The sequence below is a fragment of the Xiphias gladius genome, chromosome 7 (assembly GCF_016859285.1).
Source record: "Xiphias gladius isolate SHS-SW01 ecotype Sanya breed wild chromosome 7, ASM1685928v1, whole genome shotgun sequence".
NCBI lineage: Eukaryota > Metazoa > Chordata > Actinopteri > Istiophoriformes > Xiphiidae > Xiphias > Xiphias gladius.
Genome location: NC_053406.1, coordinates 612,318 through 639,538, shown reverse-complemented (window position 1 = coordinate 639,538; position 27,221 = coordinate 612,318). Strand labels below are relative to the sequence as shown.

At 39.2% G+C, this 27,221-nt stretch overlaps 1 protein-coding gene and 1 long non-coding RNA gene across 4 annotated transcripts in view; one reads left to right on the top strand and one right to left on the bottom strand.

The window, feature by feature from the left end:
• The window catches only part of ulk2 (unc-51 like autophagy activating kinase 2), a 43,978-nt gene that overhangs the window by 8,998 nt on the left and 7,759 nt on the right, over nucleotides 1-27,221 (top strand). The window contains exons 4-17 of one of the 3 annotated variants that reach the window (XM_040130158.1): nucleotides 11,003-11,035; nucleotides 12,430-12,466; nucleotides 14,777-14,950; nucleotides 15,538-15,611; nucleotides 15,762-15,863; nucleotides 15,950-16,008; nucleotides 16,362-16,444; nucleotides 16,583-16,633; nucleotides 16,735-16,823; nucleotides 17,680-17,848; nucleotides 18,918-18,975; nucleotides 24,101-24,250; nucleotides 26,658-26,803; nucleotides 26,914-26,994. In XM_040130158.1, the coding sequence (XP_039986092.1) occupies nucleotides 11,003-11,035; nucleotides 12,430-12,466; nucleotides 14,777-14,950; nucleotides 15,538-15,611; nucleotides 15,762-15,863; nucleotides 15,950-16,008; nucleotides 16,362-16,444; nucleotides 16,583-16,633; nucleotides 16,735-16,823; nucleotides 17,680-17,848; nucleotides 18,918-18,975; nucleotides 24,101-24,250; nucleotides 26,658-26,803; nucleotides 26,914-26,994 (1,306 nt within the window). Of the gene's footprint in view, nucleotides 1-11,002; nucleotides 11,036-12,429; nucleotides 12,467-13,971; nucleotides 14,032-14,188; nucleotides 14,262-14,776; nucleotides 14,951-15,537; nucleotides 15,612-15,761; nucleotides 15,864-15,949; nucleotides 16,009-16,361; nucleotides 16,445-16,582; nucleotides 16,634-16,734; nucleotides 16,824-17,679; nucleotides 17,849-18,917; nucleotides 18,976-24,100; nucleotides 24,251-26,657; nucleotides 26,804-26,913; nucleotides 26,995-27,221 lie in introns of those variants that run through there. The other 2 variants (XM_040130159.1, XM_040130160.1) reach the window with 2 other exon arrangements.
• LOC120791645 lies at nucleotides 16,042-24,488 on the bottom strand. The gene is made up of 4 exons (XR_005707710.1): nucleotides 24,396-24,488; nucleotides 16,730-16,821; nucleotides 16,519-16,605; nucleotides 16,042-16,410 (listed from the first exon to the last, which is right to left on the bottom strand). It is a non-coding gene; the product is annotated as an uncharacterized LOC120791645 (long non-coding RNA).

Genomic DNA, 27,221 nt, shown 5'->3' with positions numbered 1-27,221 from the left:
CTTCTCAAATCAGACCCCCATCAAAACTCCCTTTCCATGGCTCTTATGCACACTGAGGTAGTAGAAAGCTGGATGTAAAACTGCAATTTCATGCATTTCAAAGAATAGACTTTGCAGGTCTACATCACCCAAACAAACCACTTTTAATGGTTTTGGTCAAACTGTGAAGCCTGTTGAAAGTATGAAGTATGACCTAGTGGATAAGAGGGCGTTGTGATGAATCTGAAAGGCCATACTGTCTGTACACTGTACACTGGTTGATGCCCATTTAAGGGACCAATATTCAAATATTAAATGAGCAAAAAAACAGCTTGTATCCACTTTGTCATGTGACTTTAAGCTCAGCATCTAGCAGAGTCCCATATGATATATTCCTGGCTTGTACTCCACCTTCAGACCATGGCGGATTTTAAAAATGTGTTTTGAAAATTAACACACATTACTAAAGACAGAATATTAAACTGAGTATTTTTAAAAGCTTGCTGTCTCAAACATTTATCACTGGTCCTGTTGTTTATACTGTTGTAGTGCATTAGTGATGTTTTGTTGTTTATTACACACAGAGATGGGTTGCTTGTTCCTGACTGATGGTGGGTGTTGTGAGAGGCTCTGACTGCATTTATGTAATGGTTTGCAGCTACACAGCTTAAACAGATGTTTCTGTTTGTAGTTTTGTAGTGACAGGCACTCTTTGAATAGCTGCAGCCAGCAGTAAATGACTGGATTCACGTTGACATGTTAATTCTCACCTTGTGAACATACAATAGAAGATAGCTGTCAAGTGTTCTGAAACATCTGAATCTATCTAGCTTCTTCAAACTGATGTTCTTTTTAGATTTTCTGTCACAAAAGGCCTTACCAGCAGACTTGGTAGAAATTAAGTTTTTGTTGTAATGTCCAGAATTTGCTATAAAAGCCTGTTACATTTGTGTGTACCCCCAAAAAGGAGATACAAAGGGAGAAATGGGGAGCAAGGGAAAAAGAGTTGAAGTAGCCCTCCTCACATAGTAGTGGTACTTCACGTGTTTGTGTAAGCCTCCCACTGGGACCCTTCTGATCGGTCCATCCGCCCTTTCTCTTCCTCTTCATCCCTCCATCAGTCCTGCTGATGTAATAACCTCTTCCAGAGGCAGATGGCAGAGGAGCCCAGTCATAACTCAGTGGGCAGGGTACAGTAGAACGGGTAGCTTCCATCAGTGAGGAGACTTAACTAAACTACTACAGTATAATTGTAGTTTAAGAACTGGTTCTTTATTTTGTATTCATCAAAATAAGCTGTTTTCATTCCTTGATTGATTGCTTTTGAAAATGGTAAAAAATGAAAAATCACAACCTTAAATAACATATTTGTATTTATTTCTTTAGCAAGAAAGCAAGTTGACTAGCTCCATAAGAACGTTAGAGTTACTCAAATAAAAGAGACAGCCTATGAATCTTTATAGGTAAACACAGATAGTACCAGAAGGGACATAGATGGTGCAAGTCATAATGAGAATTTATGAAGTTATGCTACCAGAAGGTGCCTTCACCGGATGTCCAAATATAATCCTTCCAAAATGAAAAATTTAAAGGAACAGTTTGGTATTTTGGAAAATTATCTTTCTTGCCAAGATTTAGTTGAGAAGGCTGATACCACTCTTATACCTCTTCATTCAGTCTGCACCTACAGTCAACAGCTGGTTAGCTTAGCTTAGCTTGAAGACTGAAAAAAGGGTGAAACAGTAAGCCAGGCTCTGTCCAAAGGTAATAAAATCCTACTGCTAGCATCGCTAATGCCAGATTCAGACTCTACAATATTTTTGTCTGGTACGATGGTCACTGTGTCAAATTAGGCAGTTATAGAGTCGTAAATTATTTCAGTGACTTGGCCAAGAGATATTAAAGACTTTCAGGAACAAGAATGCAAAAAGAATGGAGTCCAAAGCGGTGTGTATGATACTGGCCATCATGTCTCTAGGACACACCAAAAAGGCAAGGGTGTTGTACCCATATCTCCATAAATGTTTTCTCTGTTTCACAGTTCCACCTTGTAACATGAGTAGCAACCGTGTCATCAGTCCTCTTTCACTTTGCTTTGTTTAATGTTGTGGGCGGAAGAGCACTCTGTGCTCCTATAAGTCAACATCACCCAACACGTTGTGGAAGTTGTCATACTAGGCGAGAGAAAGTAAAAAACTTTGGACACACTAGTCTTTGTGTCAGTACACAAAGACTAGTCATGAGGTGTTCCAGATGCGGCATCAGTTGTCGTCCACTATGATACACGATACAAAATGAAACGATCTATTGTAATATCTAGTGCCAATTTTCAGTCCCTATGCCATATTTTTGTCGGGTTGAGCTGTTATTTGGTTTATGTTATGTGGTCTGAACCCAGCATAAGACTCACTGGTTAACACATTATATCTTGTGTGTTTAATCCATAAAAAAAGCAACCCTAACAAAAAACATGTTCCAAATTCATGGGGGGCTATGTGAAACCAGCAGAGACTTAATGTTCCAGTACCTTTGGACAGTCAGGACAACTGTGTCCCCCTGTTTCCAGTCTTTATGTTAAGCTAAGATAATGGTTTGGTGGGAATTGCTTTCATGTTGCAGTGATCTTCTCATGTGACTCTCTGCAAGAAAGCAAATAAGCATAAATGTGAACCATTCTTTTTATTGTGTCATTGCCAAGGCAGTGACACAACACTGACGCTACGTCATCAAAGAAAAAGGCATGCACACAAACACAGCATCCAAAACAAAACAGAGTAAAAACTATTGAGAGTTAGTTTTGTAGATTGTTTTTACAAATCTACAGTGGCAGAAGAGAGGAATCTAAGTTTGCAGCTAAGTTAACAAGGAAGATAAGGTTACATGGCATAGCATTTCGAGTTATGCATCAATCCAGCTAATTCCACTGATAGCAAAACTAATGTTACCCACCTGTCAAGCAGAAACAGAGGAACCTCTGCATCTGTCTTCATACCTTTCAACTCTGAGGTCTCTTCACCATTGGAATGCCTCACCGATGTTAACATGGGTCTTAACCCTAGCCTGATCATAGCACTTCTTTTTCAGTTTTTGTTTTTCTGACCTTCTCCTCTTAGGCTGTTTCTCAGCCAGCTCCTTGACAATCATTATTATGTTGTAGAATTCAGCACATTAGCATGTACAAGATTTACTTTCTCTAGCTCCTACTGCCCCCTTTCCCTCATCTCCCCTCTTCTTCTTTCCCTTGTCCTATGAACAGGCACGAACGCCCCCTGTTGCTGATTGGCTGGAATAGTGTTGTGTCTCTATGTCTGTGCCACTTTCTTTATTCCCATTTACAGAGCTAGGGCTGTGTAGGAACACCAGACACAGACGGGACAGCTAGCCGACCGTGAGGAGATATTTGCTGAATTTGACAAAAAGTGTATTGGATTAGAATCACTGACTGTAGCTTTAATGCATAAAAATACAGTAATGTCTGACTATAAGACAATTGCATATATTTATTAAATTTATGTATTATATTTAACTAATATGGTGTTTATTAGGCTTGAGTATCTGCCTCAGGCATGATGCTTTGAATGCTTTAGGAAGACAATATATATATATATATCATCAAAATGTATATCAGGGTACACGTTACCCAGAAAGGAAATTAAGAAAATCAACAGTCGACTCTGCCACTGTATTTGGCTTGTCACCCAACCTTAAACCATGCAACACCATAGTCTTGAATCCAGACAGACATTGAGATACTGCTGCTGAGTTTGTTTTGATGCATTCTCAGTCCCTCAAAGCCCACTTTTCAATCGTGTGGTTTGAGTTAATTTCTTCATTCACTCTCTCTTTGATTCTATATTTTGTTTGCTGCTTTCTGTCACCTCTGCCCCTGTTGTCTGTAACATTCACTGAGCTGGTCTAGCACAGCCTTAGGTACAGAATCTCCCTGTCTCTTTTTCTTACCAGCTGACTTTTCTTTTTTCCCTCCCCTGCAATATTGATCTTTCTGTGGGTAGCCATTGTTATGGTGTGCATTTCCTCTTGTGGTGTCTATCAGTAAAGTCTGGTGTTTTGCATCGCTTTGGTAACCAGGACCAACTTGCACCTGCCACTTTTCTTTCCCTCATTTTCATTGTTTCAATTCCTTATTTATGTTGTATATTTAATTTGCTTTTACCATTTTCTTATTTCAACATGTTTCCCTTTTATCATAACCTCTTCCTGCATCCCCAGTTGACCTCATCCTAGCCTCATCAGCTGTTGTTGTTGTCGGAACCATGTGCTATATGACATTAAAAAATGTATCCTGAGCTGGTTGGTGCAACCATCTAGTCACATCTCTAGTTTTGATTAGAAAAAGCAGAGATATCTATGTGTTATTTTAAGACCTTAAAGCCTTTTTTTAGACTTTTCTTTTTTAGAAACTGTTAAATGTATGTCTATTAAAACATTTCCAACATTTGGATAGTCTGGTAAAGTTAAATAATTGAGCATGAGTGAACATCTGTGTTGAAAAAATCTGTTCAAGCATTTGTTAAAAGTGAGAGCTATGTATGTTAAACTGTGTTTGAAAGAGCTTATGTTTAAGAGTAGAACAACTGAAAACTGCAAAGCCACTAAAATTTAGCCCCTGCTTTACCATAAGTCAGCCAATGTCCTGGCATTTGCCAACAAGAAATCGGTTACCTATTTAAGGTCTGATAATAATGACCTTTCTGATCTGTCTGTTGTATACACTGCGGGTGGATACTGATAGACCTGCTTACAGTTGTTGGCTGCTGGGAAAGGGCAAGGCCTTGAGTCAGTACAAGGTTCATAAAGGGTGACGGAAAGCTTTTTTGACCTTTTTGATAAGCATGATGCTGCTGATGCAGTGGTTCACCAATGGTTCAAGGCTGCGTGAACTGACTTTGAGCTGTAGTTAAGACCAAGGAAAGTTCAAACTTATTCCAAGACCATGTCCTGTTGAGTCAGACTTAAGACTTAAATCCAAAGAGGGGTGGAGATCGAATCAATGCTGAGATCGGACTAATTGAATCTTTTTACAAGCAAGACTAAATACTTTGTGGACAGAAAGAACTGTACATGTCTCTTCAGATGTAAAAGTAATGCTGCAGTATAGTTCTGATTTTGCATAGGTCTATTTCTGTCTTTTAATGATTAATAATGAAAACCCAAACTCTAATCCTAACTAAACTATGTCTGGGTCAGAATAGACAGTTGCATTAAACACATACAAGACAATATTAGAGACACTAGGTGTCTGTGTGTCTGCCGGGTAGTCTTTTCACCACTTTTGCCCTGACTGAAATATCTAAACAGCTATCACATGGATTGCCATGAAATTCTGTGCAAACATTCATAGTTCCTACAGGATGATTTATATTGACTTTTTTTGTTCCCCTGACTTTTCCTCTACCTTGAGGTTTACATTTGCGGTTTTGAGTGAACTATCTCAACAACTAATTGATGGACCGTCGTGAAATTTGGCAGAGATATTCATGTTTAGTTTTTTTTTTTTTTTTCTTCAGCCTCACTTGTACCTTGTAGACAGTGCCAATTAGCAAATGTAAGCACGCTAACTTGCTACACTTGGATGATGAACGTGGTTAATATTATACCCTCTAAATATGAGCATGTTATTGTTGACATTGTGAGCATTTTAGCATGCTAATGTTAGCATTTGCCTCATAGTACCATTGTGCTCAGACACCTTCACAGAGCACTGTGTCTGTAGTGTCAGTTGTAGCTAACTGGATGCTAGCAGACGTTTGACAGATGGCAATATGCAGGAGCAGAAATTCAACCCAAATAAACACTGAATTTTTACTTTAGGATTATTACAATAAATCTTCACAGCAGTTTTGAAGATATGACAAAGATATTTAAGTCATATCAAGCAGATTTTGGTTATGTAATGCTTTTCAGTGTTCCATAACAACAACTGTTTCAGGATACAGTATTTAGATTTGGTCATGGACCAGTTTTTGAAATCTAGTTAATTGTATTGTTTACAACCCTTAACCTGAAACCGAATCCTCAATTCTAATTTTGTGGGGAAAGAAGTACCAGCAAACTTTAGTTCCTGGTCCTCCTTCATGGAGCTTTTAATGTTAATCAAGCTGCAGCAGTGTGAAGTAGATGGCTCTAATTATAAGGTGCCCTGTCTCAGAGCTCTATGGCTCACTTGCTCTCCTCTCTCTCACTCCTGCTGCATTGTACAGCGTCACCATTTGGATTCTTGTGAACTGGCAGCAGAGATAACATTAACATTAAAACATCGTCTTGCATTCAATCTGATGTGTCCAGAAATGGAAATTCTCTACTGTCAAATGCAGCAAAAATGTCCCTTTAAATCATTATGGGTCACCTCCTATGTGCTAGTAATAATGTAACTATATGTAAGTAGTAATATTCAGTATTTGTAGTTGGTTTGTTCTTACACCTCAATCTGCACTTTTTAGGTGATGTATCCATGACGATTGTTTATTTGTTCTGTTATTGATACAGACAGGAACATAAAGAAACTGGTGGAGATTAGTGTTGGTGTAAAAGGTAAACAGAAGAAGAGGGCAGTACAGGTTTGTTTATGAAGTGTTTTGGTTTGAGAGCCAATCTTCATAAAAAATTGTTCCTGAGGAACATTGTGTTCTCGCCGGGAGAGAGGCCCCAGGCCTGATGTGTGTTTTTTTTTTTTTTGTTTTTTTTTGTTTGTTTTTCCTGTGTGTGTGTGTGTGTGTGTGTGTGTGTGTGTGTGTGTGTGTGTGTGTGTGTGTGTGTGTGTGTGTGTGTGTGTGTGTGTGTGTGTGTGTGTGTGTGTGTGTGTGTGTCGTAATTACACAAGGTATTGAGGCAGGGCTGAAAAGAAAGAGGGGGAGCACATGTTCTTGGATTTTCTTCAGTGGGGATTTTTGGAGCTCATTGAGTTTTCCTAGAAAACCTGCAGTATGAACCTCCCTGGCCTCCATCCACATTACTTTACAGAGCTTTGCTTTCCAGATATTTAACTGGCTGGGACAGAATATCAAAGGAAAACACTTACTGCTAACTGAGGCTCTGGCACACATACACAGTCATCTGGATGGAATGTGGACTTAGTGTGTAACACGTTTGATCAGCACATAAACATGAACAAACACCCTCCCATGATCTTCAGTACCATATGTCTCTTGCATATCAGATGTTTGGAGATGGAGAACCTTAATACAGCTATGAGCCTTAGAAAATCTTGACTACAGATGACATCATGAAATTATAATTTCTGTATTTCACTTTCTTGGCCCTTCATATGAAAGTGCATTATTGCTGTAGTTCATTACATGGCCTGACTTGTTGCAGGCACATGCACTTTAATAGGGTGTTCCAAGCATGACTGAATCTGCACAGTATTTTTGTGTGTGTTAAGAATGTGGCCTTATCATCATTTCTGTCTAATAGCAAATTGTACACATGCAAAATAATAAACATCCTACCTTCTTTACTCAAGATTCAGTCACACTGAAAATCAATGAGCAATCCTGACATTTTGTCCTCAGCACATAATTAATGTATTCTTGTTGTTGTCACTGACACAGTCATCAGTAATTACATGCTGCTTTTATGTCAAAGTTCAGACTTTATTCCAGTTTACTCAGAATACCCCAGATTATGCTTGTCGCTTGAGTGACAAATGCGTGACATGTTAGCTCTCAACATGTTGTTTAATGTTTAACGTCCCACCTCCCTAGTACACTCTCTCTCTCACACACACTCACATTCACTCACTCAATCTCCTCTGCTCCCCCAACCTCCCTAGTTTGACCATATCCCATCCCCCATATTGTTACATAACCTTGCACTCCTGGAGTTGGAGTGTGACGCAATAACTGAATGACTAACCAGACACAGTGTTGTTTTGGCTCACAGTGACTCTTGGCAGCCCTGTGTATTTATGTATTTGCTTTTTTACCACCTATTTTTCAGTGACTGTGTATTGTGTTGTCAATTTTCATATCTCAGGATAATAAAATCTTCTCATCCTTCCATCCATCCTGCGGATTTGGTTGTTTTGCAAAAAAGCACAGCTTCTAAACATTAGAAGTGTGACAAGGTTATGATGACAGAGGGGTTATTTATATCATAGTTGTTTTGGAATATTTTGTGCTGGAAGGGAATGTTTTGGAGCACAGCACACATCTGGCAGCAAGCCATCAATAGCTGAAGTCCGTCGATTTTTAATTTTATTTCACATTGTGGCTGATGTGTGACACTACCCTCTAGAAAACATTTATACATTCTCAGTGAGATAGGTCGTCACTTTCATAACTGTACCGCTACTTCCTCTAAGCCCTCATAAGCAAAGGCCACCCCACGTGCCTCTGTCATCCCCTGCCTCTTGATTTTCATCTCGCTCCTTAGCAATTAGGCAACAAACCAAAATGACGCTAAGGCAGCAGCCATAGACAACATGTGAAAGAGCCAAAACACACACTGAATAAAATATGTGTTTTTCCAGGCAACAGATTTTCTTAGAATTACCCCCAGTCTCTGCTATTTGTTGATACAATTTTTATCTAACACTTTGTGATTGTGTTATAATGTTGTATTAAAATGTTCTTTAGAGATGATCTGTGTGTGTTTTGTGATGGGACAGGGATTTATCAGTTATCGTCACTACCTTGGCCACATAGTGACTCTGTCCCTCAATACTCCGCTCCCATCCCCCTTCTTCTCTTTTGTAGAATACATTCTCATTATATAATCCCTCCCTGACCCCCTAACACACACACACACACACCGAACACACCACACACACACACCGAACACACACACACACACACACACACACACACACACACACACACACACACAAATTCTCACACTCATACAGTCAGAATATATATTGGTGGCCCATTCCCCACCACCACCTGACCTAGTTGGGGAAAAAAACACTGTATAGGATTGGAAAAGACTGAGCTGCCAAACAAGCAAGCTCATTAGCATGGGGTCACACATCAGTTGACATGCAAATTGCCACAGTACTGGAGCTAGTGGTCAGACCATGGTCACCTAGAATTTGTTTGTATTTGGAATAGGTTGAAGGCTGTGACAAATACTAGATGACTTTTTGTTGTTGTGTTTTGCTGATAAGTACAGACGTAAATCCCCTCTGGTAGTGATTCATTCATTCCTGTCCATTCCATGTACATGCAGATAACTAGGCAAGATTTTGTAAGTATGGTAGACCAAAGCAGTATTTTGATTTTTGGTGGTCTTCAATCACAAAACTTTTGATTAAGCATTTTAACTTGTATCACTCTACACTATTTAGCACCTGTTAGGAGCAAGCTAGAACCTCATAGTTTGCATAAATACCAATACTAAGTTTGATGCCTAAACATTAAATACTACAATACTAGAGTGGTGTTATTTGCAGATGGCTTGCTCATTTACTAAATCTACATTGGCTCTTTGAGGGAAAAATTCCATATGTTGATTAACCAGATGCCAAACAGGAGCTGCAGGCTTCTTTTGTTTAAAAAAAGTACACCACATTACAGTATTTTTTTTTTTTTTTTGGCAGCCACTTTTGTCCAAAGCAACTTCTACTAAGAGAAAAAGAAGTATCCAAAGTTAATAGATTTTATAACTCATTTGAACTGCAGGAACTTTTCTAAGAACCTAGGAACCTTTTTTGGGAACTTTGTATCTTACCTGCTTTTTGACCAAAGGAACCTATGTCTAAATTTAGTTCTTTTGCAATAGTCCTGGTCCCAAAAAGTCCCTCTTCTGGTGGTAGTACCTTTTGATAATTGAGGAATTATTGGGGCAGAGTTGGCAGCGCTGAGTGACGCTGATTGGTCAAATACAACTCTTGCTGCTGTTACTCGTGTACAGCTTCATTTATGCAGCAAGCAAGCATTGGGTACTACAACTATCCTTAGGATAAGGGGTGGAGGTTTCTTGTGATGTTGACTGATATTATATCAAAGTTATATTTAATTGGACTTCCTGACTAGTCTAAAAAGAGGTGGTGTTTTTAATCTGTTATTGCTCTAATTTGCCTTATCTTCGTGGTTCTTCAGATTTGGTAGAAATACAAACTAAAAAAGGACTTTTTGTGCCCAATTTTACTCAGTGTCCTAATAGTACCTAGAACTAATTGATTAAAACGAGGCATTACAGTTGGATGGAATGGAGCTTGTTCATTGGTGCACTGTTTTCGTCTGCATATTGCTATGTTTGTTTTCTTCTATTTCACATGGGATCTGTAAAGATGGTGGACAATACTCCTAGTCAGTTCCAAACATAGACAAGCTACTGCTAGCTAGACACCAGGCTTGTCATATCAGACATTAAAGTTAGGGTTAGGGGTTAGGGTTGAAACCCAATGCTCATTTCAGTTATCATTGGTATTGATTACATAGCAGAATACAGTGAAATTCAAGCAACAACTCTTTAACAATTATCAAAATGAATGATACATTGTTTTAAAACCAAAGATTCACAACATCGTTAGTGGTGAACTAGGTACCTGTTGTCGGAGGACACAGAAATACAAATCTACTGTGTGTAGAATAAATCACATTGTGCTCTTTTACTTACTAATTAGGTAGCATTAACATTTTCTCGCCTCGGAACACAGCCACAACCATCGCTCTCTTCTTAGGGATGATCCCTTCAGCATTAACCACTTAGCCATTAACCACCATTTTGGTACAGACTTTGTGGAGTTTAACTAAAGCACTTTTCCTCAAATGCTACAATTGTATTTATATTTGATAACTTTTAAAATTGATTTTCAGCTTAACCCGTTGCTTTAAATCTGCAAAATGGGGTGTACATATTATTGTATAATCTACAACTAAGCTACTTGTAATAAAAATACATATTCAGAAAAAGCTGGGGTCATTATAAATAGCAAATGCTGCCATTATGTACTTTGGATTTTATCCAGTAGCTGTTTGCTCATGGGTGTGTGTTGGAGCAGACAGCTGCTTCAGGTGAAATGGCTTCTCTAACTGATTCTGTGTTTCCTCTGTTCCAGGAAACACCCAACTCAGTTTTCCTGGTCATGGAGGTAAGTATAGAAACTTGACTGTCTGGATATTTCATGAGTCAGAACTTGTATCCTCCTTGTCATGTGTTGTCACTTGTGTTGGGGAAAGTAACTGGTTACTTTTTTACTTACTCTAAAAGATAATTAATTACTTTACAATGTTTTCTTTATTAAAATTACATAAGCAATGACCTAAATTATTATACATGCGCCCATTAGCACAAAAAAGTACTTTAAGCATTCATTACAGAAGGGTTACCCCAAATAATGGCTGCCCCTTTTGGCAGGCTTTACTGCTCTCATCCCCCTCCCTCTCAGTCTTCTTTCTTATTCCTCTCTTGTTTTCTTTCACATTGTGTCCAAATTTCCTCTGTTAGCTTGCTGACAACCTCAAGCTCTGCATCTTATCCAACTTTCTCCACTTGTTTTGCAACACTCTCAACTGGCTGCAGGGTAGAAAAAAAAGCATGACTGAACCTCAAGTTACTGACTAGGAATACACCCTTCTGTTTTCTAGGAATCAGGTTCCCTGAAAGACTTTGCTTAAAATCTTGTTTAGATCTCAGTTTAGACGAGTTTACAGCATACTCAATTAATAATCCTTTGGAATCTTAGAGGGGTTTAAATCAACTGCCATAGGGCTAGGTTATGTTAATTTGAGGATATGTGTATTACATTGTTTTTTCATCCTGTTGTTGTTGGAGCTGACACAAGACAGAGAGTTGTTTGTTTTAGATAAATGGCTTTTGTGATTATATTTTCCAATATTCAGCTATCAGGTGTTTTAATGAACATTGCGAGGGTTATGCCCTTGCTGCACTTTGAAGCTTGAACCTCCGTCTGTTTAAATCAACACTGATGCCTCATGTTGTGCTTAGCTGGAAAAAGCTTGTCTTACCTAAATATAACAAATAATTTCTTGGAACAATCTATGACAAGGAGCACTGAAGCTCATGGTGGAAAAATACCTTACCAACACTTTTTGTTGCTTTTCCTTTAATATGTCGCCCACCTGTACATGTTGATCACCTCAGGAGCAGGGACACCAGAATAGAGCAAGCAGGGATACACTGAGGGGTCTCTATGCAATGGGAGTAGACTACAACTTTATTCAGTCTTACTTGTCTATCTTATCCACTCACAGTAACTCATCTGTCTGTTCTTTTTCTCCCTCATGAGAACTAACTGCACTCAAGCAGAGGTTATCAGCACAGATAAAGCTACAGCCGTTTAGCATATTAATTGATTAGCCTGCTATTAGCTGGGCTAGGATTTCATCAAACACTCATGCACATAAACATAGACACACTCAAACACATACGCGCCCATTATACCTAAATGTGCTTATCAGCTTGACATTGTTGAACCTGAAATTAATTGTTGCTGATAGTGATTGTTTGTCTCCCCACACACAGTACTGTAATGGAGGTGATCTTGCTGACTATCTGCAAGGTAAGCATCACACTAATCTGTCTACCACACACACAGAACGATTGTTGTGCTTTAAAGCAAAGTTACTAGTGCCACAGATGAGGAAAAGACACATGACTGCAGCTATTATGAATGTAGGGCTGGGACTGCATGCATTGGATTGCGTATTTATTATCTATTTGTGATGGATAGTTTGTGGAATAATGTAAGTCTGTATTATGTGGGGATGTTAAAGAGTGTGTGTGGGGATTACTTTTTTTTATGTCTCCCATGTTTTCTGTGTGGGGGACGTGTGTATTTGTACAAAGAGGTCCTTCTCTAGTCCAGAGCCAGTCAGCACACTGTTTATCATTGTAATAGTTTTGTAGCCGAGGTCAGCAGTTCTGGTTGTAGAGTAACAAATCAGCTTATTCTGAAATTATGCATATGGACAATTAATGGAAAGGGATGTTTGGAAGTTTAGTGGAACATGGCTCAGAACCCCAAATAGCAAAAAGTAAAAATGAGAACATAAAACAATCCAAATGCATACGTACTAATGTGTTCCTCCCCAGTGACGCAGCCCTCCTCTTGGCCTTGTCACTGCAATTATAATATATAGATCTCATCAAAGGCTGTCACATAGCATGCTAACACTAGTATAACACCAATCAAGAAAAAGACAAAATCACTCCTAGTTGTAGCCAGTATTATTGTAATCACTGAAATACTTGCTGTTTACTGATAGTTTGAACTTGTTATTGATGCATTCTGTCATAGGCAAACTGAAATATCTTCACAATGGAGCTTGAAGGCCCATTATTGACACTTGGAATAGAGATTTGAAGCAAAAATCTTAACTCAAGGTCCACTTACTAAATTTCTTCCACAGCTTTTCGCTTTGTCCCTTTTCAGCCACATCACATGTGGTAAATTGAATGAAAGCTCCAGAGGAAATCTAGTAAGTGGGCCTTGAATTAAAAAATTTTTTCCAAATCTGATAAATAGCTTTTCCCTGATACTAGCTAAATACACACCTTCAGAATGTCCTTGTTTTTTTTCAGTGCACATCCTTCATTTGGATACTAAAGAATTTTTCCTGAAACACTTAAGTGTATCTGTTACCCAGTATCCTCTCACAGCATTTGAGCCACAAAATGGTGAACTCACCACATTTGACATAGTTTTGTCCAAAGAAAGTGAGAAAGTTCACTGAATGCTCATAATGTATTACTACAGTTGCTATGAATGGTTAACCGCGAGTGGTTAAAAGACTGATTGTGTTGCTGGAACTGCTCCCTTATCACTGTACTTTTGCATCATGTAACTGTCCCATATGTCTATATTTGCAGTTTACTGAATGGGTCATGGTAAGACCAATTGGAAGTGGGGTAGTTTAGCAGTCTCTGCTTGAGTGACACTGGTGGTTGTGAAAAAAAACCCATAGATTAGTGTTCAAAGCGTTACAGTGCTCTGGAGACTAAACTGTACCCAAATGGCTTCCCATTTGGAACTCATTAAGCATTGGGACTGTGTTTATATCAGTGGAGGGCTTCTGTGTTCACTTATGTGTTTCACAAGGTGTTTCACAAAGCAAAGAACACTGCGTAGGTAACAACCATATTTTATTACATAAGAGGATCTCCCTAGTGAATGATTCTACTACTACTTACACAACTTTTCCATGTCAGAAGTTGGGCAACTGTGTTTGGCATAGAGCAACTAACCCTCAAATCCTAGATTAATGTTGATAAGCCTACTGGTTTGTTCTATGCCTACACTGTAACCATAATGGCTTGAGAGAGAGAGATAGGGAGAAATCTAAATCTCACATCGGGTTAGATTTATTTCGCTACTACCAAGGAATAGGACCTTCACTGCCTCAATTTACACAATTTACTTTAGGATTATTAATAAAAAAAATATGCTAATCAAGTGAGGCTGATGAGCACTTTTTGTGGAACTGCAGTTGCTTTTTCTTTCTGGTGTAGAAATATCTTTTCTAACGAAGGAGCAGCAGCAGTGCAAGATAATTAAGTTTTTAGTTAAGGCATGTTTTTATTGTTAATCAGTGCAGACCCAGGAAACCAGTCATGTTTTTCATTAGGCAGCTGGAAGCACCTGAATCAGATCAATAGGCAAGCATTAAGACAGTTATCCAGACACACTTTGGCAATATAGGCAAGAAGGTGCATCTCAATGAGCAGTTTTTCTTATGGAAGCAAGTCTCTTATCCCCGGAGAAAAACATTTACGAGTTCTCAGCTTTATTGCTTCAGCATTAGCAACAAACAAACAACATTTCGATCTCAGTTCTGAGTAATTGTCATTTTTTATCTCACCTCTTTTTTAGCTAAGGGGACCCTGAGAGAAGAAACACTGAGGGTTTTCCTTCAGCAGATTGCTGCCGCCATGCGCATCCTCAACAGCAAAGGAATCATCCACCGTGACCTGAAGCCCCAGAATATCCTGCTGTCGTATATGGGCCGCAAGAAGTCCACCATCAGTGGCATTCGCATCAAAATAGGTAACAGCATCAGATAGAAAAATTCCTTTTGTAAGATTCTCATTCACATTTTTTCAACTGTTGATCCAGCCTTAACTGTGTCAGGGGACTGAAATAAAAACAGTGTAGTGCATCTATTAAATACAGATTTATAGTTAGAATATATTTGAAAATTCTGAAGCAGCATCTCAAAATTCATGCTGCCTGCAAGTGGTTCTACTTTTGAATTCAGAGGCCAAATAATATGATTTCTTGTGCAGTGAAATACCTTTGGTCATGAGCAGCATGAGAGGCTAAAGTGCAATGGGTGAGGAAGAGAGCATTTTATTTGCCAAACATTTTGTTGTGCACATAACCTTGACAATCAGACAAATAGCTACTAAGGTGTGCGCACTCAAAACATGGTATTTTGGCGTATATTTCTGACAACACTGATGGCTGTTTCATCACTCTTAGCTTTGTTCTGAGTGCAAAACTATTTGAGGCATGTGTTACTGTTCCCAGTGTTTGTCTCCCAGGCATTCTTCAGAGTCGAACAATAGTGGTTTGTGTTACTGGTAATAATAACACGTGTCCTGACTGGTTTATTTTATACTTCCGCCCTGCAGCTGACTTTGGCTTTGCACGGTATCTCCAGAGCAACATGATGGCTGCCACACTATGTGGGTCACCCATGTACATGGTCAGTGTGTTTTACTGTATGTGTTTTTTGTGTGTCCAGAATTGCAGCTGAGGTCCGTTATTTATTTTTTTTTACCTGTCAGTTTTCACAGGATTATTTTGCATAATTTTAATTACTATGGATCTTAACTTGGGACCTTACCGCCCCCAGGCCCCAGAGGTGATCATGTCCCAGAACTACGATGCCAAGGCCGACCTGTGGAGCATAGGGACAGTCATCTACCAGTGTCTGGTCGGAAAGCCACCTTTCCAGGTTAACACTGTGTACAACAAACCAGTGAAAAATGTTTATGTAGATGTGCGTGTCTGTGCATCTAATTTTTATATTCATCTTCTCAGGCCAATAGTCCCCAAGACCTGAGGATATTTTATGAGAAGAACAAGAATCTACAACCTATGTAAGTCACAAAACCAGTTGACATATCTCTGCTTTCAACTGTTTTAGCCATCTTAGCGGCATTAGTCTAGGGTTGGGAATGATGATCTGTACAAACATTCATGATTCCTAGACATGAATCCTGCTGACTTTGGTGATCCCCTAAATGTTCCTCTAGCCCCACCAGCAGGTTGAAATTTTTCCCAGGCATCCATTGGTTCAATGGATCTGACATGTTCCTAGACTTAATTACTTTTATTATTCAATCTGGTTAAGTGTGACATACAGTGAACTTGTGAGATTGTTGTTTTGCGCAGTCTGTAGGAATCATAAGAGAAAGTAGATATCAATGTTTCCATGCTCTCGTTACCCCAGCATCCCGAGGGAGACTTCCCCACAACTTAGTGACCTTTTGATTGGGCTACTGCAAAGGAATCAGAAAGAAAGGATGGACTTTGGTGAGTGCTGACATAATGGTCATGTCCAAAAACATTACTTGGTACAGGTATTGTTCAGGTTTGGTTTTACATACTTTGAGATGTGTCTTGATGTTTGTTAAAAAACTCTCCTGGTCTGTTATGTCCCTCACTCTTCAGACACGTTTTTCAGCCATCCTTTCCTTGAACCGTCATCCACCGTTAGAAAATGTGAGCACAAAGGTCATGTTCCTAAGCAACATAACATACTATACTACACTTTCTCATTATCCAACTTGAAACATGATTAATCGTTTATTTATTCACCTCAGCATGTCCGGTACCAGTCCCCAGCGCCTCCAACACAATGACGGATTGTTCCTGTGGCAGCTCTCCATGCATCCGTTACAACTCTCCTCCTGTGAGTTGGATATTACTTTATTAATCCTCATTCAGAGGAGATTACATTTACACGGTAACAAAGATAATTAGAATAGCACTCAGTAAAGCGCATAGCTCCACCAAAGCCAATGTCAAACAACATTTTCAGACTTCAGAGAAAAAAATTCAAATTGATAGTAAATGATCCAAATCTGCCCCAAAATGTAATGGGTTCTTCTATGGCCCATGCCCCATTCCTCTATCAAGTTTGGTGCAAATCGGTTCAGTACTTTTTGTGTAATCCATTTGACAAATAAACAAACAAATCAACAAACGAATACACGGATGAAAACATAAACTCCTTGGTGAAGGTAATGAGATATTAAATATGCCTCCCTGGTTTTGTGCTCTTGTTGTGCCTGCTTGCTACAGTGCTGAAAAGTTAGACATGGTGTCCCAAAAGGAAAAATAAACTGAGCCTTCATAAAATGTATATAATAATTTTACAAGATGAACTATCAAAAATCAAACCCTTAAATCAACCCCCCTAAAAGTCACAATTTTCGAGGCACTGTAATCATAATTTTTAGCTCCTAATGTGCTCCTTGCAGGCTCAACTGACACTACTGCCTTAATGACTACTGCTTGTGTAAAGTGCCCTAACTACCAAGTCCACTGCTAGGTAAATCAATCTCTTTGCACAGTGGCACATCTCACAGAAGCAGTGGGAATGCAAGGCGAGTCAATTTCCCGGGATGTCATTACATTAGTTTGACAGTCAGCACTGCCTTGCCTGGGAGTCTTAAATTGTATCATCCAGGGGGAGCCACACTACAACTTCATCCTCTTTTTCTCTCTCTGTTTCTCTCTCTCTCTGTCTGTCTGTATGGAAACAGTCTCTCCCAGACATGCAAACTCTAGCAGAAGATGGTCTGTCATCCCCTCCGCTTGGTCCGCCCAACTACCTGCAGCTGTCCAAAGAGTCTGCAGGTAGCACCAGCAGTAAGAACTCGTCCTGTGACACCGATGACTTTGTCCTGGTGCCTCACATCTCTGCTGACAGCTGTAAGTGCTATCACACATACTGCACATATACATACCTACATCTGTATTTCCCCTAAACTCACTCAGGTGTAACTCACCACATTATTTGAAAGGGAGATCAACTCTTGGACTTCCCAGTAGATCCCCTGCCCCCACTTTGTTTATGTCAATCGATATTGATATATATCACAATATCAATTAAGTCATGATTTTAAGGAGTCCCTTAAACTTGAAATTCCCTTTTAGTAGATTAGGGCCCTGAGAAATTTCTGCAAATTTTATGACCTGCAGAGTATTCGTTTTAAATGAATAAAATATACATATGTGAACATAAAAATCTCTTCATTGTGTCAGTCTAAGACCTTATGAGTTCCATAGTGTAAAATTTTTACAACAAGGGAGTCTATATCTCGGCTCAGTTAACTTCATCAGTTAAAAGTTAGTTGACGTCAACTATCTGTTTTTTGTCCGACCTTAAGTGACTTTAGCATTGTTGGCATGGCTGAATGGTGTATACATATACTGTTTGTGTGTGTGTGTGTGTGTGTGTGTGTGTGTGTGTGTGTGTGTGTGTGTGTGTGTGTGTGTGTGTGTGTGTGTTTAATATATTTTATACACACACATACACCATTCAGCAAAAGCATATGAATTACTCGTGAGCTGTGGACACAGAAATAAATACATTCCCAACACATGGCACCAACATCTGTTCTGTACAAGCACCCCAATGTCTTGAAACTGATTGATTAATAGACACACCATATCTACAATACAGATGTAGTGAAGTCTCATTTAATACCTGTCAGTGATACCTACATCACACATGCTCACACACACTCACACAGCACATGTCACCAATTCCACAGCCAGTAAGTTTGACAGCTGCTAAGCATTTCACATTGTAATTGTAGAGAGCAGACCACAAACAGTAGGAATGCACACTTACCCTCTTGAGTGGTAAAATTAATCCTCATGCTCTGCACCTACTGTAACATGTGCACACACGCTAGTCCTCCACTCAAACAATAAATTTATACATCAGTAAGTCTTTTGCAGTTTCATCGTTCTTTACTTTCCTTTATTTCCTCAGATGACCAACCAATGGGAGCAGGTCGTCGGCCCTCCAGCGAGTTTCTAATGTGTGGAGGGTGAGTACCGTACTGTTGACCAGATCTTTGGAAGGGAGTTGTTGTTTTTGGTTTTTAAAAAAAAAATCATCTCATACTGTACTTGTCAGTCGTATCATATCATACCATCAATCATAATGAACCGATGCTTAAAGCTATGAAAAAAGAAACTTAAGTTCTAGAAAGAGAAATTAAAACTCTACAGTAACCTGTATTCAGTGAGCCATAAAGATGTTGCACAGACAATAAAAAACTAGATGTTGAACTAAAGGAATAGTTCGACATTTTGTGAAATACACTTATTTCGTGTCTTGCCGAGACTTAGATGTGAAGAAAGGTACCTGGCTTTGTTCAATGGTAACAAAATCTACCTACTAGCATCTCTAAAGCTCACTAATTGATACATTATTTCTCGTTTGTTTTTAATCTGCACAAGACCAAAGTGTAAAAATGATACGTGGTTTTATCGGGCATTATGTGCCAGACTATTTCATTTTCAGAAGCAGTGACTTGCTAATAAACTGTCCAGCGCTTAACTCACCGCAAAACCACAACTTTTTTTTTTTTTTTTTTTTTTTTAACATTCCAACTGCTAACTTTTCTCCTTGTTTCTAGTCTTTACAGTAAGCTAAGCCAACCGGCTGCTGGCTGTATATTCACATTGAACGGACAAATATGAGAGTGATATCGATCCTCTCATCTAGCTCTCAGCAAGAAAATGATTTTTATGTTGAACTTTTTGGAATGATGTCCAACAAGTAAATGAGTAAAGAAAAGCACAAAGAAAATTACATGAATGGAGGTTTTACATTCACGTTTTAATTGTTTTTATGTACAGTAGCTGTGGTTGTGATATTTATGTAAAAGCCAATTATTTCAACATGTGTACAGGCATTAATTTGTCTTGTCTTGTTTCTTTTTGTCATCTTCGTTTATTTTTTGTCACCAGTATGTACCAGGATGTTTTCTTAAAGCTCAATTTAAAGGAAGAGTAAGCAATTCCGGAGAAAGACTATAGATATTTGAACTAAACAGCAAAACAAACACACCCCTCCCTTCAGTGCTCCTTCAGAAGCACCAACCCCCTAATTTATGGACAGACATTGTCAAGGCAATGACACAATGGCGAAATCCAGATTGCCTTATACAGAATGGTAGAGGATATTCTTTCTCATAGTTGAAGCAAAACAAATATTATAATACAAAATGTCATCAAACTAAAAAACTAGCGAGAGTCAGTACAGTAACAGAAGAGAGGACTGTTAAGTTTATAGCTAAGCTAACAAAGAAGGTAATGTTACCTGGCATAGAATTACAAATTATGCATCAATCCAAATAACCCCACTGTGCTAGCAAATTTGTTTTTAGGATTTTGTGGTTATTAAATCCTTCATACGTTGTACTGACAATAGCATGATACAGAGGAAACGAGATGTCAAATAATGTAACTAACCTTAGCTACAATGTGGGTTAGCAAAACTGTTGCTACAGTTGCTGCTGCAAAAAACATGCCAGCACACCAGCTGCAAACAGCGATAATAACAACTCTACTTCTACTATAGCTAACATCACACCAACAACATGATTGTCCGTGGGCAAGCAATTACCGGCCACAGGAATGTGACACAGATATCTGCTTGCTAACTAACCATTTGGGAGTAGCCATCACAAACATTAGCTATCAGAATTGTTTTGTCGCATACGGGACAAGATAATACTGATAATACCTATTGGCTCTGTGAAAGATAGCAAAACTAATTTTACCCACCTGTCAAGAAGAAATAGAGCAACGTACACACCCATCTTCATGCTCCCGCTCGTTCCCCAGGTGATCCTTAAATTGGCACTATCCATTAGCATGTGCCAGTTTTACCGTTTCTCGCTCCCACTGCCCCCTTTCCCCCATGTCCTCTCTTTTTTTTTTTTCCTTGTCCTGTGCAAGAGCACAAACTCTGATGCTGATATAGAGTTGTGAGACCACTTTGGTGGTCCGAGACACTTTGTTTGTTTCCCATTTACAGAGCCAGGGCTGTGTAGGACAACTGGATTTCTTAAAGCGCACACACAGAACCAACAGCAAGTGGATCGTGAAAAGATATTCACTGAATTAAACAAAAAGTGTATTGGATTAAAATCGCTGACTATACCTTTTAATGTTCGTCAAGAGTTAATTTTTGGTTTTCCTTGTTCTTGTACTGCTAACTGTATAGTTGCTGCACTTTTACTAGCTGTGATTAACAAAAAAGCTGTTTATTTTAGTCACAAATTGGGCATATATTGAATAAAATTAGAGAGGGCATCTAAAGGGTTTGTAAAGCATTCTGTGAATGCTGCAAATACTGTATTATTTTTAAATGTAGCCGATCTCCACTAACTAATCAGTCACAGTTCATGGAATATGAACTGGATACCGACAAGAGGCGGAGTAAAAAATAGACTGACAATGTAATGGAAGTACGACATCATGCTGCGAGTCAGATTCCTTTCCACACACAGCGTTGAGTTCACATGTATGTGTCCAAGGTCATATAATCTATTTTTCATGTTTTTTTTTTTGTTTTTTTGTTTTTTTATTATCAACAAAGCTTCCATTGTTTCTTCGTGTCACTATTTCTGGCTCTCTGACCACCAGAAAAAGTCTCGTTTCTGCTTCACACCAGATAGAAATCCGAACACCCCCAAATCTGCATGATTACAATGTTAAGTACTAGACTTTGAGCCAAACAACATGGTGGTGCTGTGCTAATTAAAGCACTTGACCCACCTAGGACTGGGGATAAGAAAAGCCTCATACACTTGCCAGAACTCTGCAGTAACATACTGTGACTATTATTATGGTGCCTCAGCTGTGTATTCAAAGATAAAAACATGCACACAGGTGCTGCAACCACATTCTTTTAACATGGCAGCATTTATTGTCCTCTCTCTTTTGGTTTAAATGCAGTTACCAAAGTTTACTCCTAATACTTGCTAAACTGACTACACAATTGGACGTCATGTTCAGCTGTCATTTCCCTGCAGTTCCATGTTCTGCCCACTTAGTTTCTGCACTTTCATTAGCTATATTTAATCATTAAACCTATACTTCATAATTCTCTAATTAGATTGGTTTTAAATTCAGCCTCAGGTAAAATTTAAGAAATAGTTAAATACATATATTTGTTTCTGACACTTGAAAATCATGCTGTTACTTTTTTGTTTATGTTCATTAACTTTCCTTTTGTTAAAGAAGGATAAAGCTGGTTTATTGTACATTTTTCTTCTACGTTGCCAACAAGTCTCATGAAAAGACTAAAGACAAGTGTTAGTCCATTTCTCTATACACTCACCTCCCTACTGTGTCTGAGACATTCAGCACCAACCCTATTGGCTCCTACTGAATATGCAAGTCTCAAATGGTTCTCAAATACTGAGACTTTGTTAAAAAATAAAATGTAATTGTCAAAACAGCTGGGCACTCTAGTTTTTACTCAAACAGGAGGAAATATTGCATTTGTTAGGGACTTTTTTCAGCAGCGCATTAACATTTGGTGCTTTCTTGAGCAGGATGGTTTATGTGGGATTGAATCAAAATAAATTAGTGTGTTCATGGTAATGAAGGAACATGTCACCCAATGATACAGTGTGGCTCACTATTATGTTTTCATCATTAATACGTTTCTCCAGGTCTAGCTGTGTTGGATGCTGTTATCTTTCTCATCCTCCTCTAACTAACGGTTGCTGCTGCCAGCTTTACTTCTTCATGTGCTGCCCTCATAATGTCTTTCCCCATAGCAATAACTCTTTGCTGCTTATATAAATGAGTTAACCATTGACATAAGAGGAACCGATTTTTTTCTTAATTACAGGAGTTGTCCTTTGCAATTTAGTAACACCAGCAGCACTCTCAAAGAGCTCTTAATTAGCCTTGTTTATCATCTACACCCTGTGTGTCCTACATTGATTGGATTCAATGAAGAAGATAGCGGGAGGAAGAGGAACACAGACTGGGTTTAGGGAGCTGGAGAGAAGGGCAGGGCATCTGGGGAGAGATTGTCTATGTAAAGAAAGCAAGAGATTGGAAAAACGACAAGAGCAATGAGGCAAGCAAATGAGGAAGATGGATTAGGAGAAGGAGAAGTGAAAATTTATTATATGCTAAAGTTGTTTGATCCCATCCTTCCTCTCCTGGGCTGCTTGGTAAAAACCAGGACAGTGGAGAGGCAACTGACTTCATTTACTTCTGACCCAGCCTCTCTCCTCTTTCCGCTCTTGCTTCTTACAGCAGCTGTTCACTGATCTACAAATTCTCTTTCTCTCATTCTAACGAGTGACCAGCACTCTTCTTCTTCAACCTGGAGAAAAATAGCCACCATCATGGGTTACTGTATCAAATGTCCTCTCGATCAGTGTTAAGTGTGTGAAGGACGACAGCATATGGTCAGGTTTTTATGGGAAGTTTTACATGTCAGAACTGCAGAAGTCCCACAAAGCAACTGCTCTCTGGTTCTTTGTCTTTGCCTCACGTGTCCTCCTCCTTTTTCCCTTGTAGCCCCCCCCCCAGGCTTCACATTATTACATAAGAGTGGTTTCCAATTGGTGCTGCTGTCTACCAGCCATTTCCTCCAATCCTCCTCCTTTTTTGCATTCTATATGTAAAAAAAATGCTCTCTGTCGCTGACTCGGTCATGACATTGTGTTCAAGAACATTTTGTCTCCTAGAATAACAAAAGAATGCAAATGAGCTGTGCCTCTTTGCACTTCCCGTCCTGTGTCTGCACAGAGAACTAGCCTTGCATGTACCATTGGCTGGTCCTGCGTCTAGCCCTGCCCCCAGCGGGATGAGCTTGAAGCTAATTGGTCCTGCCTTTGTGTTTACAAGGAAGCCTAGCCCCCTTTTTTTTTTTTTCACCAACTGACTCCCCTCATGATCTGTCAACTAAACTTAGTTCCTTAACCTGCCTCCATGCCGAAGTAAACAAAGAGCTCGGGGCTGCAGAAATGAAGTCCCTACATTTAAAATTGTCCTTTTTTACTTATTACACAAGCAGTAGCCCTTTGGAGATTTAAATTATGGGCACCCTGAAGATGCCCTGCAGATATGGAAGCATTAGCAGCCTCGAGTGGACTGACTAATCACACTCCTCTCCTCATTTGTCCCCTCCAGGCAGCCGCAGCCCACCCCAGGACAGACCCCCATGGTGTCCCCACGGGCTGAAACCACCCCCATCCCTGTTCCCACCCAGGTCCGCAACTACCAGCGCATCAAGCAAAACCTCTCCAGCAGCCCGACTACCACACACTACAGCTCCCCCAGGTAAGAGCTGCCTCTGCTGGGCCTGAGGGTAAAGGTCCTGACTTAACTCTGTCTGATTAATTTATGCCTCATAGTGATTAGTAATGAAACACCTGGAATGGGCACCTGTTTGTCAGTAACGACTTGTGACTAATGTTTAACTCACCATTTTGAAGTGAAATTAGGTAGGATGTTGTTTCATCAGCCATAAAGTTTGACTAAAATTACGTCAGCTTGAGTTTGTGGCCTCCCAAGCTGTTGCTGGGAGGGTTTGTCGGTGGTTTAATGTGAAGACAAAGCAGATGGGAGGGCAGAGGAAGAGAGAAGGGTGGCACCCTGTTTCACAGGAGAATTAGTTATTTTGTTCCTATTTACAGTCTGTTGTCTGAAAAGGAGAACGCAAGAGGTACTGTAGACTTTAATCAGCTGTATTGTATTGCTTAATTGTTTATTATTCAAATGTTTTATTTTGCTGACTTCTGTATGAGCTTGTGTTCCTCTGGCGGTTTGCTTGCTTGTCATTTGCCATCAAATTCCCCTTGTTGTGATTGTAGCTCAGAAGATTGGGATTTCTTTTTAATGTTTCTAGAATAGCAGCTTGGTCAATTGACCTCTCTGTGCAGCATTGGGAGATAGATCCTGGAGGACAGATCCTGTCCCTCTCACCCCGAACCCCTCGCTACGCCTCTTTGTTCAGCTGTCCCACTCTCAAGCCTGCCTGTCTTGTCAGTCTGTTCAGGGAAGATTAGAGCTTTGACACTATGTCCCTTTGACCTATGACAGGCCCTTCGTAATGTGTTAGTATTGTTTTTTTTTATCGTAGGGAGCAAGAATATAGCAGGTAGAAACATTAAAGGAACTTCTTCATATGCTGAATGGGTCTTAATTTTGCTCTATTTTACAAATAACACCCTATAACCAGATACTCAGATAAGGCTGTAAACCATAAAAAGGAAGTAGGGTAATTCATTTTGACCTCTTAATATTATCTATAGGGCTGCCATTAATGCCTATTTTTCTATCGATTAATCCATCCACTATTTTGCTGATTAGTTGATTAAACTAAACGATTAATTTTCCTCCCAATGCTTACAGTGGTCTTGCCTTTTCTGGCGATTCATCATCCAGAATAGTACCTGTGTGTTTTCTCTTCAGGTGCTTGTGCATTGGGCTGGGCTTCTGTGGTATGCCATTGAAATTTTGTACTGCGTACAAAACACTTTTTTCATAATGATATTTTTGTGATAATTTCAAGTACTCCTATACTTTTGAGCCCTTCGTTCTTTAGAAACTTTCATACCGAACTGAGTCGGAGTCTGCCGCAGCAATGAAATGGAGCCAAAAAAAGTACGTCATGACGCAGAAACTATGCAGTGATATTGAACAAAAACATTTCTTTATGACGAACTGAAGCATTTTAGAAAAATAAAAAAACCAATGCGTCGGTTTAAAATGTTGATGTTGACGCATTTTTAGAATCAACGTTATCGATTATGGCGACTAATTGCAGCAGCCCTAATTTCCTAACATTTGGAGTTACAGGTATATAGCAAAGAAGATTTGGCCTTTGTGCACCTAATTTCTAAATATCTAAATTTAACAAGTCCCGCACATATTACCTGCCACATGTAGATGATGGAAGATGTTCTTTTATATTTTAAAATCAAGGAAATCAAACAGTGTAATTTAACCGTAAATTGTTTCAGAGGCACGATTTCTCTTAAACTAATGTGTAAATTGACACTGCAACTCAACAGGGGAGGGTTTCAGTGTATTTTTAATGTAAATGAAATATTTTTATCTTTAAGGGACAACATAAAGATATCCATGGAGTTTTACGACGGAAGAATTGCATTAACAACATCTGTTAGACTTTGAGGATAAACACTGTGTTTTCGTGTGAAGCAATGAATAGAAACACAATGTTTGTTTGTTACAAGAGAACTGCACAGGGTACCTTTTGATGAAATCTGTATATTCTGCAATTATATCTTGGGCATTTCATTTTACTTGTCGTCAGACATCAGATGAAGAAGTGTATCTAAGTAATTTCATGAGGTCCCTCCTAGATGGACAAATGAGCAATTTGCACACCATATGCTTTTTCTGTGTGACTCTGATTTGAATTGAGGTCTTTCTTGCAGCAGTAATAGGTTGTCTCAGCATCTAAAGAAGTATTTACTAACTTGCAAAACTGGCTGAAATGAAACAGAGAGAGCAGAAAGAAGTCACTTGGGATAATATTGCTGAAAAACTCCTTGAGTCCTTGATAAAGATATGAATATTTTATTTGATTATTTATTTTTTACTTAACTCTTTGAAGTAGTTTAATGTTGAATAAGACATAATTTTTCTGATGGCTCTGAGCATCTAATAACTGTAAAAACTGACTTTTACTTGCATGTTTTTTGTGTTTTGTGTTTTCTAGGTCTGGCACAGTGAGGCGCTCCAACACTAGTCCTATGGGGTTTCCCAAAGCGGGCTCAGGGTCCCCCAGTTTTGCAGATGTCCCTCAGACATTGGGGCGACGCCTCTCCACTGGCAGCTCCCGGCCTTATTCGCCCTCACCCCTTGGTAAGAGCATGTCCAGACATGTCTCCAAGCACATCAGTCTTTTAATAACACTTTCCAAACATAAATTTGACATTTCCTGAGGCTCACAATTAAAATAACTATGTCTACAGTGGGCACAATCCCTGAGCAGTTAGGTCACTGCTTCTGTCACCTGCAGAGCCATGAACCTCGCAGCCGGAGCTCATCAGGAGGTCAGTTCACGTGCAAAACTTCAGCTGTTCTCTAGAAAGCCTGGTCGGTGGGTTAACTTACATCCCTACTGTGCCAACTTGTTCACTTAGATAAAATTCAAATGTAATGGTCCTATGGGTAACATAGGTTGTTGAAAGAGCAAATGGTAATCAGTTAACACTAAAGACAATGAGTGTAAAGAAAAGTACAGAGAGCATACATTTTATTGCATGTGTACAGTATATTT